This window comes from Erinaceus europaeus, chromosome 13 (genome assembly GCF_950295315.1).
Source record: "Erinaceus europaeus chromosome 13, mEriEur2.1, whole genome shotgun sequence".
Classification (NCBI taxonomy): domain Eukaryota; kingdom Metazoa; phylum Chordata; class Mammalia; order Eulipotyphla; family Erinaceidae; genus Erinaceus; species Erinaceus europaeus.
In genome coordinates, this window is record NC_080174.1 from 70,972,035 (window position 1) to 70,986,061 (window position 14,027).

At 38.3% G+C, this 14,027-nt stretch overlaps 1 protein-coding gene across 8 annotated transcripts in view; it reads right to left on the reverse strand.

Moving 5' to 3' along the window:
• Positions 1 to 658: 658 nt before the first annotated feature.
• Positions 659 to 14,027, reverse strand: part of TUT4 (terminal uridylyl transferase 4) — a 128,582-nt gene continuing 115,213 nt past the window's right edge. For 3 of the 8 annotated variants that reach the window (XM_060206204.1, XM_060206206.1, XM_060206205.1), the window contains 6 exons: positions 10,909 to 11,024; positions 9,147 to 9,367; positions 7,149 to 7,249; positions 5,437 to 5,890; positions 2,781 to 2,939; positions 659 to 1,295 (listed from right to left, as the gene is read on the reverse strand). In XM_060206204.1, the coding sequence (XP_060062187.1) occupies positions 1,207 to 1,295; positions 2,781 to 2,939; positions 5,437 to 5,890; positions 7,149 to 7,249; positions 9,147 to 9,367; positions 10,909 to 11,024 (1,140 nt within the window). In that variant the 3' untranslated portion in view covers positions 659 to 1,206. Of the gene's footprint in view, positions 1,385 to 2,780; positions 2,940 to 5,436; positions 5,891 to 7,148; positions 7,250 to 9,146; positions 9,368 to 10,908; positions 11,025 to 14,027 lie in introns of all 8 variants that reach the window. The other 5 variants (XM_016193134.2, XM_060206210.1, XM_060206207.1 and 2 more) reach the window with 5 other exon arrangements.

Here is a 14,027-nt window from a genome sequence, read left to right on the forward strand (position 1 = left end):
TTGTAAATAATTTTCCTAATAAAATAATTATGTATTATTTTTCACTTATTATTTTAACTAGAGCACTGCTCAGCTCTGGTTTATGGTGGTGCTAGGAATTAAACCTGGGACATTGGAACCTCAGGCATGAAAGTTACTGGCATAGCAATTATACTATCTCCCCAGCACAATTTTTTTTTTTTAATTTTCTCTAGACTCCTGATAGTATCAGTCTTTATTTAAAAGCTCCTTCAAAGGCAGTGGCACACCCAGTAGAACACACACATTACCATATGTAAGGACCTGGGTTCAAGTCCCTGGTCCCCACACTTGCTTCACACGCAGTGTTGCAGGTGTCTCCTTTGTGAAGATACCAAAGCCCAGCAACAACCCTAGTGGCTAAATAAATACATATTCCTCCAAATGATGTTTTATTTTCAATATGTGTGAAATTCAATCTATTGTTTTGTTTCAATTTTCTTAATTCTAATATGGAGATAGTATCTGTTTATAGCAACTTCATATGGGTGTATTATGAACATATAACAAAATACAGACTGTGGAAAGATCCTTGGGTATCTAAAGCTATGTCTGATTTAAATTATTCTATTGACAAAGTAAAACTCAAATGTTACAATGTATTTCATCATCTGAACCAGGTAAATTAACCAAACCTGAGTTTTGTCAAAAAGATTTATTAACTTAAAATAGAATTACTTCAAATACAGACAAAAGCAACTTCCTGTTCAAGTCTGAGTATTTCCAATATACAAGTATGTAAAAGGAAAAATTCTGAATATTCATGTTGTAGTTTTCTTCTTTTTTTTTACACTTTAAAAAGTTTTTGGCACTACAAGATTCTGTAAAGAATAGAAGTGACAAATTTAAAACACATGAAAGTCTTTCCTAATTCTTAAGAACAATATATATAAAGTCTGAAGCAACCAAAGTATGAATACAGCTAATAGAAAATAAAGAATGTAATTTTTTAAATTCTCTCTTTATACAATTCATCGAGGTTAAACAAAACGTAAAATTCCCTTAAAAATAGGGTAATAAAATAGATGAAATTTGTATCACTCAATTTGGTGATACTAGTAAAAACTATAGTTCATATTTATATACAAATAATACAGTCTTTAAAAACAGTCTTAGAATTTAAAGAAGCTATCTAAACGTGTTAAAATTTTAAACCAGAACCTGATTTGTTTTGCTTTCCATTAAATGTCACTTTTTCTGGTGAATGTAATTGACACTGAGGTACGGATACCCTTGAGACAGCAGGATTGGCTGGGTGCTGTGCATCGGTAGACCAGCTGAAAGAAAATGGACTCGCATTACTCCGACACGTTTCCTCTTGGTGGGTGGGGACAACGCTCTCTACACCGACGAGTGGCACATCTGTCTGTTGGACACAACACAGACAGGAAACTGAAAGGCTTGTGCCTGTTTATCTGAAAATCCCTTAAGAATTAACATAACCAGCTCTTTTTTTTTTTCTATTTATATAGTAAAGACGAATTTATATAGTATACAGATTTGTAGTATAAAAAGTATATATTTGAGTGTGTGTTTGTTCATACAGTAAAGACTATTTACATAGTCTGTTTATATAGTAAAGAAGAAATGAGCTATTCCACAAAACTTTTAGGGGAAAGGGAAAGAAGGAAAGCGAGTACGTGAAAGAAGAGACAAAGGAAATGGAGGAGAGGAATCAAGGGGGAATAAACCCACTATGGGAGAATATCGGGTCCCTCACTCAGCCCCCAAAGAACTATATGGGCAACAGTAACTTTCCTCAGCCCTAATTCGTTGCTCATAAGAAACTAGCCAGAGTCAAGATTCTGCCACTTTTTACTAAAGGGATGACCCAGCAGAAAACATAGTTTAGGAAGTCTTAAATATACCAAGCCTGAGATTCAAAACTAGTGTCTTCTTAAAATTGTGCCTTTCTGTAATTTCTTGAAACTCCTAACTTAACTGTAATGATTTTGGCTATAGTTTTTCTCAACAGCTAGGTTACCCAAGAACTGAAGGCCCTACTCATACATTCCTTAATATTACTGAGATAATATTAAGCCAAGCAGGATACACAAAATGTTTAAAGGTCCTTGGAATGCTTCTTAATTCACAATATTCTTCAATAAAAGTCATTATTGGTATATCAGCACCAATAGAATATAATGAATTCTAATGTCTTTCAAGTCTCTTGTACTAAACTAATCTGACTAGAAAAAATATGACTAGAACCCTGTTTGCTTGCTCAAGTTCAACTTCTTCATTATACTGTTTCAATCTATCCTCTCTATTCTCTAGCTCGTCTATAAATGTTACCCATTTATTTACCTCATCTTGGAGTTCTATTCTCTTAAGCTCTTTATGCCAGAGAAAACTCAGTGATTTTGATGTCTTCTCAGCTATAGAACTACTTTAATCTCTAGAAAAAATAACCTCTTAATCTGTTTCAAAATCTAGTACAAATGTCAAAATCTTATGAGTTGATCCCTGATGTCCATAACTGCTAGGAAAATATCTACAGATTCTTCTAAACTCCTATTTATCTCTCTTATTTGTCTAGGTCTCCTACTAACATACGTTAGGAGACTTATATGTAAAATATTATAATACAATAGGAAATGTCCATTATATTTACTTCATGGCTTGAAGCACATTGTACAGCCTGACAACAGTATGTGCTCTTAATAAATGTTAATTGAATATATGAATCTTCACACGGAAAAAGGCTCCTTTTCCCAACACTAAAACCACTCAACCTATTAAACTTTTATAAGCAATAGTACCTTGAGTATAGAAAGGTTTGTTGGGCTGATATCTGGCATTTCCCTGATGCATGAAGTTTTGATGCAAACCATAAGGCCACGAAGCTGGGACAAGAGGAAAATGGGGACGTGGTGCATGCTCCCAAGGAATTGGAGGATTTAGTCCTGGAAATCCTGGCTCTGCATTTCAACAAGGAAAAATAAAACATTTATTTTAGAATGTTAGAAAATAAACATGTATTTAGTTCATTTAAGTATGTTTTTATTCTTTAGATTCATTCAATATTTACCACTGTAATTAAGAACTTTGCTAAATGTAAAAAAAAAAAAAAAAAAAAGGAATCAAACACTAACTGGGCTCAAATTACTTAGAAAGGAGACATCCAAGGAGCCATATGCAATAATGCTGATAACTGCAAGAGCAAACAGATAAATGGAGTCTGAAAGAGGGGGAAGCCTGATGGTTCGAGGATAGAGATTTTTCTAAAATAAGATGATCCACTGAGTTGCAAAAAATAAAGAATACTGTGTCGGGCGGTAGCACAGTGGGTTAAGTGCACATGGCGCAAAGCGCAAGGACTGGCAGAGGGATCCCCAATCGAGCCCCTGGCTTCCCACCTTCAGGGGAGTCAATTCACAAGCGGTGAAGCATGTCTGCAGGTGTCTGTCTTTCTCTCCCCCATCTGTCTTGCCCTCCTCTCTCCATTTCTCTCTGTCCTATCCAACAATGATGATGTCAATAACAACAACAACTACAACAATAAAACAAGGGCAACAAAAGGGAATAAATAAATATTAAAAAATTGGAGAACTCATACGACTTAAAGAATAACTAATACAACTTGAGACAAGGTCCAGCATCCTAAAAAGACAAAAAGCAGGGCAGGTAAAACAGCTCACCTGTATGGTGCGTGCACTCTGCTATGCACACAGTACTGTGCATGGTAACTGTTAAAGCTGGGTAGTGGCAAAATTCATTATTTTTTACTCTTTTTTGTATACCATTCTTTTTCATATTTATTTTACTAGTTTACTTGTTATTTCTATTTTTTAAATTAATTAATGAAAGAGACAGAGAAAATGTGAGAGAACCAGAGCATCACTCTGGCACATGCAAAGCTGGGAACTGAACTCTGAACTTCATGCTTGAGGGTCCAATACTTTATCTACCATGCTACTTCCCAGACCATTTTGTATATATTTCAAATTTTCAGTAATGGAGGTTTTTGTGGAGCTGGGACCTGCACATGGAAAAAAAACTAGAGGGGTTGGGAGACAGCTCACTTGGCAGAACATATCCTTCACCATGCACGAGAAAACAAATTTCAACCCCCAGCAATACCTGGGAGTACTACGTGTATCCTACGGAAGCTTCATGAGTGGTGAAGCAGTGCTAGTGTTTCTCTCATTTTTTTTTTTTTTTTTTTTTTTCTTTACCAGAGCACTACTCAACTCTGGCTTATGGTGGGGTGGGGGATTGAATCTGGGACTTTGGAGCCTCAGGCACTAAGGCTTTTTGCATAACCGGTATGCTATCTACCCCTGCCCTTATTCTTTTTATTCCTCTCTATATATGAAATTAAAAGAGAAAAAAGTATTCTAGCAGCAAATAAAAATGTGAAGGAGCAAAGCCATAGCACTAAAACAAAAATAAAAGCAGACGTATTTATGGCATATATCAACTATTAAATATATTGATATGCAAATAAAAAAACCATCCAATGGTAGTACAACAAATTATTTCCTAGAAGGTATGCCTAGGAATTGAGGTTATTAATTTTTTCAAATGATCTATAGTGAATATGTAATTAAATGACAGGAAAAAAACTATTAACTTTTTTTGAAATGCAACCAATCTTTCTCTTTTCATAGAATTGTTCCTTACTGAGATATAGTCAGAATAGGTTTTGAACAAAGAATTTGTTTATAGCCTTGAGACAACTATAATTAATCATGAAAGATGATTCACTTAACTCTTTAATTTCCTCAACTATAAAATTAATGTTAATGCTACCTACAACAAGCATATTTCAGGAAAAAGTTTTTAAAGATTTTATTTATTAATGAGAAAGATAGAAGGAGAGGAAGAACCAGACATCACTCTGGTACATGTGCTGTCAGGGACTGAACTCAGGACCTCATGTTGGAGAGTCCAATGCTTTATGTACTGCGCCATTTCCTGGACCACACTAGGAAAATTTTAAAATAAACAAAAGACAAGTTCATGTATATTGCTATACGTTTTAACATTTCTATACATGCTAATATTACAACATCCCTGTAAATTGGATGCTAATAATATCACTATTATGTTAATGACTATCAATGAACACAAAATTAAAGAAATGGTAGAGCTAATAATAAAATCCACCATTTAAGGCTATAGTTTAATTTTTAGTTAAAAAAACTATCTCATATCAAAAAGTGTTTTATGTGAGAGAAAGAAATCAGAGCAACACTCTGGTACATGCAGCAGCAGAGAATGAAGTGAGTGCCACAGTCCTGTGCTCTCCCAGTTGGACTGTATCTTCAGATGCACAGCTCACTCTCTTTATTTAATCCGATACTTCCTCTTCCCCAAACATTGCTTGCCATTTTTTCCCTCTGATTTCTTCCAAATTCAACCAGCAATACCAATAACTCTACCTTTTTATAAAAGGATAAAAGGAAAAATTACCTGAATTCCCTACTGTACCATTGTTGACCAGGGAATTTGGAGCCACAGTACGAGGCCAGTGTCCATCATGAGAGGAGCTAGGAATAGCCACTGGTCTGGCTGCAGGCTGCGCAAAAATAATGCTGGGATCGTTCAGGCCAATATTGCTGGGGGCACTGCCTGGTGCTGAGTGGATCACCGGGCCATGGATAGGCCACGATGGGGCAGGGATCTGAAGAGGGTGCATTGGCAATAACCCCATGTTGTGCATGGGAGAATACTGAGCTGGTGGTGACTGGGGAAAGTTATACAAAGGCATCTGGACTTGATGGGGCGGCTGGGCTCCTTGCTGAGGTGGGCCAAGCTTGGGCTGGGATCCTGGCTGAGATGGAGGTTGGGTAATGGCAGTTGGTTGGGAAGAGTTTTGTGGAAATGGCTGAGTCTGAGGCTGAGGAGAGTAAGATGGTGAGTCAGACTGCAGAGAAGAAAAAAAAGTATATTTTAAAATTAATTTACAAACATTTTAATTTTATAAAAGCAAAACTTTACCAAAATAAAAACATGAAGTTATTTCCTTAGAACACTGTAAAAAGAATTCTACAATGCACATAATAAAATAAAAACTGGTAACAGATCACTTCTTGGCCTTTTGGCTAAGATCAAGTGTAAAAAATAATAACAGAACCTCATTTTACATTAAGGCAGAATTTTTACCAAGGCTCACAACCACTCTCTCACAGAGGAAATAACACCTCATAAATAATCTTACTGTCTAAAGAGAGTGCCTAGACATTATTACCATCACACAGAACCCACATTCCCAGTACTAAAGAGAAACTTGTACTAAGTATCTCACAGTCACTTTCATTTAATCACTCAACAAGTATTTACTGAATATCGATCGTATACTAGCCACTGTTCTAGGTTCTAAAAATACAATACTACTATGTATGCCTTGGTGGAGTTTAAAGTTTATGAGAGAAAGAGAGAAGGAGCAGGTGACAACTACACAGTCAAAGTACATTATTACTATGATAAAGAATGTACAAGGTATAAAGAAACTCCTGAGGGGGGCGGGCCATAGTGCATATATTACAAAGTGCAAAGATTCACCAAGTATCCCGGTTTGAGCCCTCAGCCCCCCACCTGCAAGGGGGTCACTTCGCAAGCGGTGAAACAGGTCTGCAAGTGTCTTTCTCTCCCCCTCTATATTCCCCTCCATTCTCAATTTCTCTCTGTCCTATACAATAAAATGTTAAAAAAAAAAAAAAAAAAGGCCCCAGGAGCAGCGGACTTGTACTGCTGGCAGCACCATCTCCAGTGATAACCCTGGAGGCAAAAAAGGGAAAGAAACTCCTGAAGAAGGATCATCTAAACCCATTTTAGGAAAAGGAAGTATAATATAATGGAGAGTAAACAGATGCAGTCTGCTAAGAGAGCAGGGATTACCAAAGACATGAACATACTAACTTGAAGGGCTATATGTGCTCTTACGTTCACAGCTGCATTATTCATAACTTCAAGGAAGCAACTGAAATACCCATCCACTGATGACTGGATAAAGAAATCATGGGGCAGGGGAATCCCTGTGGGTAGGGCTGGAGTGTATGAATGCTCTGCTAAACTCCTCCTCTAGTCTTTGCTCCAGAAGTTCCCTCTCCCACCTCTCATTCCTGCCAATGACAGTACATTAACCTGCTAAGACCAACTTGCCTGCAGTTAATAGTACTTACACATTCTGAGGACTGTCGGGTCCTTACAGTCTGATCTCCCTGTGGCGGGGCTGAACCAGCCACCTGCTGGGCATTTACAAGGTTTCGGACCAGCTGGGCTGCTAAGAGAACACATCAGAAAGAAAATCAACAGATAGAAATGACCACCAATAAACTCCAAGGGAGTGAGAGTCTTTTAAATCTCTCAGTGACTGTAAGCTTGGACTTGGTAGCGATGATTTTAGTGAAATATGTATGACATTGTTTTTCATTAAGAAAATATTTATTAGAGAAAGGAGAGCAGCAAGCACACCAGATGTTGGGGAGGATCAAACTCAGAACACTCCATCCACTTCAACCCTTCTGTCCCACAGCCAATTATTTTTTTATTTATTTGTAATTATTTATATGATAGGACAGAGAGAAATTAAAGAGAGGAGGGGGGATAGAGAGGAAAAGAAACTGATCCAGGAAGTGATGCAATGGATAAAACGTTAAGACTCTCAAGCATGAGGTCCAGAGTTTGATTCCTGGCAGCACGTACACCAGAATGATATCTGGTTCTTTGTGTATCCTCCTACCTTTCTAATAAATAATCTTTATTAAAAAAAAAAAGTGGGGCAGAGAGACACGTGCAGCACCACTTCACACTTATGAAGCTTCCCTCCTGCAGGTCTATTTTTCTCACCTCTTTTCCATCCCCCTTCCCTTCTCAATTTCTTTCTACCCTGTAAAACAAAATAAAATAGAAAAAAAAAAAAAAAAAAAAGGTTGCTGAGAGTAGTGGATTCATTGTGTTGGCACTGAGCCTCATCATTTCTAAAATACTTTATTTCATTCAATAAAATCTCAATTTGGGTTACTGAATATTAAGATATTTTGGGAGTTGGGTGGTAGCACAGTGGGTTGTGCGCACATGGTGCGAAGCGCAAGGACCAGCATAAGGATCCCATTCGAGCCCCGGCTCCCCATCTGCAGAGGAGTCGCTTCACAGGCGGTGAAGCAGGTCTGCAGGTGTCTATCTTTCTCCCCCTCTTTTGTCTTCCTCTCTTCTCTCCACTTCTCTCTGTCCTATCTAACAATGACAATAATAACTACAACAATAAAAAACAAGGGCAACAAAAAGGAAAATAAATATAAAAATATTAAAATATTATATCAAATATAATAGAACAGGACTCCCACCTCCATAGTAAGCAGTGAAAAAAACTATAATTTCCCCTGTATGTTTCTTGAGAAAAACTCATGAATGTTTGAAAAACATCAAGAACAGTGAGTGAAAGAGAAAAGAGATTGTCTCAAATCCAAAGGGTTAAAGAGGAAGTTCGTTAAATACAATAACTTGCTAAGACCTTTGATAGTGAACATATCAATGTATGCTCAAAAGCCTGCTTGCCTAAACTGTAGTTTTTTTCTTTTTTTCAAATATTTATTTATTTCTTTTTTTTGCCCTTGTTGTTTTATTGTTGTAGTTATTGTTGTTATTGATGTCGTTGTTGTTGGATAGGACAGAGAGAAATGGAGAGAGGAGGGGAAGACAAGAGATGGGGAGAAAAAGATAGACACCTACAGACCTGCTTCACTGTTTGTGAAGCGACTCCCCTGCAGGTGGGGAGCCAGGGGCTTGAACTGGGATCCTTATAACGGCCTTTGCACTTCGCGCCATGTGCACGTAACCCGTTGCACTTAAGAATTAAAATGCTCAGGGGTCAGGTGGTGGTGCACCTGGTTAAATGCACACATCACAGTGAACAAGAACCAGGTTCAAGCCCTGGGTCCCCACCTGCAGGGGGGAAGCTTCACAAGTGGTGAAGCAGTGCTGCAGGTGTCTCCTCTGTCTCTCTCCCTCTCTACCTCTCCCTCTCCTCTCAATTTCTGTCTCTATCCAATAATAACTAAATAAATCTTTTAAAAAAATAATTAAAATGTTCAAAATAAGAATAAAGAAAAATAGTGACATGACAGAAACATAAATTATTTTATTTCCACTAAAAACTGGTTTTGAGCTTGTCCATTTACCTGCCACACTGCTATTCCTCTGACGGGCCAGCTTGACCTCTGGGCACTCCCTTCGCACATGCCCTGCATCTCCACATATAAAACATCTGAGGTCTCTAGGGTCTCTGACGTCTCGACCATCATGGAGGTCTCGGGGGTCAAGGTCTCGAGAATCTTTCTCCTCTTCATTTCCTTCCTTCTCTTCTTCACTGTCTTTCTTCTTTAGTCTAAACAGTAAACTGCTGATACCAATAATGTGGGGCTAGGGACTTGTCAACTGAGTTTGAGTCACAGACAAACTAAACTTTACAAGAGTGTCTTGAATAACCAAGGAACTAACATGCCCACTGTTTGATGCAGCTTTTCGAAGCAAAGAGGAAGCACAGTTAGAGCACACCTTTTTAAACGGCAAGTACCGGGTACTACAATGACTTTATATCAAAAGTGTCAATGTTTTAATATCAAACTCTAGCTTGTAACAATCCTTAGCTATTTGTATTTATAATCTCACTCTAAAAGGAGTAAAGGGGAGACAGCATAATGGTTATGCAAAGAGACTCTTGTGCCTCAGGCACCAGTGGTCCCAGGTTCAAACTCCATACCACCATAAGCCAGGGCTGAGCAGTGCTCTAGTATTAAAAAAAAAAAAAAAAAAAAAAAAAAAAAAAAAAAAAGATTAAAGTAACGCTCACAAATGTTAAGTATTTTAAGTTAGTAAAAAGTACTAATGGATGTTAAAAGGTTGTTTTGTCTTAACAGTTTTAAGTTCTTTATATTAGGTAAGGTTTTACAAGTAAAATGTAAGTAAGTAGATAGTGATTTTCCTCACCTATTAATAACAGAACACAGAAAAAAAATTTTTTTCAGAGTATTTAAGAGGTAGGTATACATGTGTATATTTTTTCTTTCTTTTCCCATAGCATATACCTCACAAATGCACTTTGTTTTTAACTATTGGTTTGTATGATTGTGAGGCACTCAGCAAGAATTCCCTCTCCCGATACTTTTTAAAAATTTATTCCTAGCACAATCCTCAGCACACAGTAGGTTTAAGTGCTTCTTCAACAAAAAAAGAGGGAGGGGGTTGGGAGCAGGCAGTGGTATACCCAGCAGAGTGCACATGCTACAACTCAAGGAGCCAGGTTTGTGGCTCTGGTCTCCACCTACAGGGAGGAAGCTTAATGAGTGGTGAAGCAGTGCTGCAGTGCTCTCTCTCTCTCCCTCCCCCTCTCTATCATCCACTTCCCTCTCAATTTCTCTGTCTTTATCAAATAAGTATTTTTTTATATTTATTTTATTTATTTATTCCCTTTTGTTATCCTTGTCGTTTTATTGTTGTAGTTATTATTGTTGTTGTTGTTGTTGGATAGGACAGAGAGAAATGGAGAGAGGAGGGGAAGACAGAGAGGAGGAGAGAAAGATAGACACCTGCAGACCTGCTTCACCGCCTGTGAAGCGACTCCCCTGCAGGTGGGGAGCCGGGGTTCAAACCGGGATCCTCATGCCGGTCCTTGTGCTTTGCGCCATCTGCGCTTAACCCGCTGCGCTACAGCCCGACTCCCCAAATAAGTATTTTTTAAAAACTATGAGTTAATGAATATGTGAATAAATGAATCTTGTGAGATAATACTGTAACACAAACCTTGCATAATCATAAAGTTCTAACCTAATATTTCACTAAGGTCCAATTTAAAACTGTGCTTTTCTCATTTAAACATTTCTGAACACAGATAAAAGCTACAATTATTTTCCCTGAAATGACAATAAGCAGACAGTTGCCAACCTTCTCCTCTTAGGGCAGTCTTTCATGTAGTGGCCTATTTTTCCACACACACGGCAACATCGATCATTGGGAGCAAGTTCTCCATCTGTTAATACTCTGGAGTCAAAGAAGTATTCCTAAAGAGAAAACATATATTTTAAAAAATATTTATTTATTTATTCCCTTTTGTTGCACTAGTTGTTTTATTGTTGTAGTTGTTGTTGTTGTAACTGATGTTGTTGTTGTTAGGACAGAGAGAAATGGAGAGAGGAGGGGAAGACAGAGAGGGGGAGAGAAAGACAGACACCTGCAGACCTGCTTCACCGCCTGTGAAGCGACTCCCTCGCAGGTGGAGAGCTGGGGGCTTGCACCGGGATCCTTACGTCGGTCCTTTTGCTCTGCGCTCCCTGTGCTTAACCCAATGCGTTACCGACCGACTCCTGAGAAAACATAATTTTAAAAAAAGATTTTATGCATATTCATTGACTGGGGCTGGGAGGCAGAAGGAGAGAAAGAGAAGACGCGCCCGAGCATCACTCTGGCACACGCAATGCTAGGGCTCAAAGTCAAGACCTCAAGCTTCCAAGCCTAGCACGTTAGCTACTGCACTGCCTCCCAAGTCTTGAAGACACAACAGAAAAACAAAAAACAAAAGAACTATACTTTTGGATCTAAATAGAAAGGAGAATAAGATACCAGTAGACTTTTAAAATGGAAATAGCAACAAATATTTGATTTCACTGAAACCATAATATGAAAAATAAGATTCAGAATGATTAACATCAATATCTTTTTTTTTTTTTTTTTTTTTGCCTCCAGAGTTATCCCTGGGGCTTGGTACCTGCACTACAAATCCACTGCACTACAAATCACTGACTGTCAGAGAAATGCTAGTAAAGACAAAAATGAGATACCACTTCACTCCTGTGAGAATGTCATATATCAGAAAGGATAGCAACAACAAATGCTGGAGAGGTTGTGGGGACAAAGGAACCCTTCTGGCAGGAATGTAAATTGGTCCAAATTCTGTGGAGAACTCTTATAAGGCTAGAAGTGGACCTACTCTATAACCCTGCAATTCCTCTCCTCAGGATATATCCTAACGAATCAAACACACCCATCTGAAAAGATTTGTGTATACCTATGCTCATAGCAGCACAATTTATTTTTTATATATATTTTATTGCTTATTTTTATTTTCCCTTTTGTTGACCTTTTTTTAATTGTAGTAATAGTTATTAATGTTGTTGCTGTCTTCGTTGTTGGGATAGGACAGAGAAAAATGGAGAGAGGAGGGGAAGACAGAGAGGGAAAGAGAAAGACAGACACCTGCAGACCTGTTTCACTGCCTGTGAAGAGACCCCCTCCCTTGCAGGTGGGGAGCCGGGGACTCGATCTGGGATCCCTAGGCTGGCTGTTGCGCTTTGCACCTTGTGCGCTTAACCCGCTGCGCTACCACCCAACCCCCTAGCAGCACAATTTGTAATAGCCAAAACCTGGAAGCAACCCAGTTGTCCATTAACAGATGAGTGGCTGAGTAAGTTATGGTATGCATACACAATGGAATACTACTCAGCTATTAAAAATGGTGAATTTACCTTCTTCACCCCATCTTGGATGGAGTTTGAAGAAATCATGTTAAGTGAGATTAAGTCAGAAACAGAAGGATGAATATGGGATGATCTCACTCAAAGGCAGAAGTTGAAAAACAAGAACAGAAGGGAAAACACTAAGCAGAACTTGGACTAGAGTTGGTGTATTGCACAAAAGTAAAAGACTCTGGAGAGGGAGGGAGGGTTCAGGTCCTGGAACATGATGGCAGAGGAGGATCTAGTGGGGGCCGAATTGTTAGGTGGAAAACTGGGAAATGTTACACATGTACAAACTATTGCATTTTACTGTAAACCATTAATCCTCCAGTAAAGAAATTAAAATAAACGGTGGGAGGGGCAAGCAGTGGCACAGCAGTTAAGTGTACACAGCACTATGCGCAAGGACCTGATCCAAGTTTGAGCCCCTGCTCCCTACCTGTGGCAGGGACACAGTGAAGTAGGTATGCAGGTGTCTATCTTTCTCCCTATCTCCCTCTCCCCTCTCAATTTCTGTCTGTCTCACTGAATGAAACAGAACAAATCAACAGCAGGGCACATAGCTTGTCATGTGAACAACCTAGCCTAGAGCCCAATACCACATGACAGATGTTATGGAACTAGAAGAGTCTCCAATGCTGAAGTGCTTCTTCCTCACTCTTTCTGCCTTGTTATCTGCATGAAAAAGCAGCCCAAGGTGGTGAAGTTACATGTGGGTGAGACTTCATTTCTGGGAAAGGAAAAGGAAAAAAAAAAAAAATGGTAGAGGCATTGGTGCCTTCACAAAGTGCAAACTACTGTTTGGCTTCTAAACTAAATCATATCCAAAGGCCTTGACATCTGTTAGGACTGCTTGTGGCAGTTAACTAAGAAGTGCTAAAATTTTGTACTCAGACTAAAGTCAATTCATTTCCAGTGAAGATTTCATTAAAAAAATTGTTCTTATTAAAAAGAGTCAAAGCATCACTCTAGTATATATGATGCTGGGAATTGCACTTAGGACCTCTTCCATGCAAGTGTGATGTTCCACCTGCTGTAACATCTCCCTGAGTCTTTTTAGTTATTTACTAAAAAGACTGTATGTAACTACTAAGTTCCTACTGAACATCCACAGATATGTTAGTTGGAATTCTCACAATTTTCAAGTGAAATGCTTTGTTACCATAAAACCAGATTTGCTTTGATCTAAATTTTTAAAATTTATTGTCAGACTAATAAAATTATTTTCCAGGCGGGGGTAAATAGCATAATGGTTATGCAAAGAGACTCTCATGCTTGAGGTTCCAAAGTCCCAAGTTCAATCCCCTGCACCACCATAACCCAGAACTAAGCAGTGGTATGGTTTTAAAAAAAAAAAGTTTTTAATTTTCCTTTTGTTAGGCATTTTGTTTTTGCATAATTTTTTTTGAAATTTTAATGTTATTTTTTCTTCTTTGTAATTATTATCATCATTACGTGGAAGGACCAAAAACAAACAAACAAACCCCAACAACAACTCCCCTGAGAACACGGGGGAAAGCCTGCTCCAGGGAAGAAAAGCTAGACTTATTA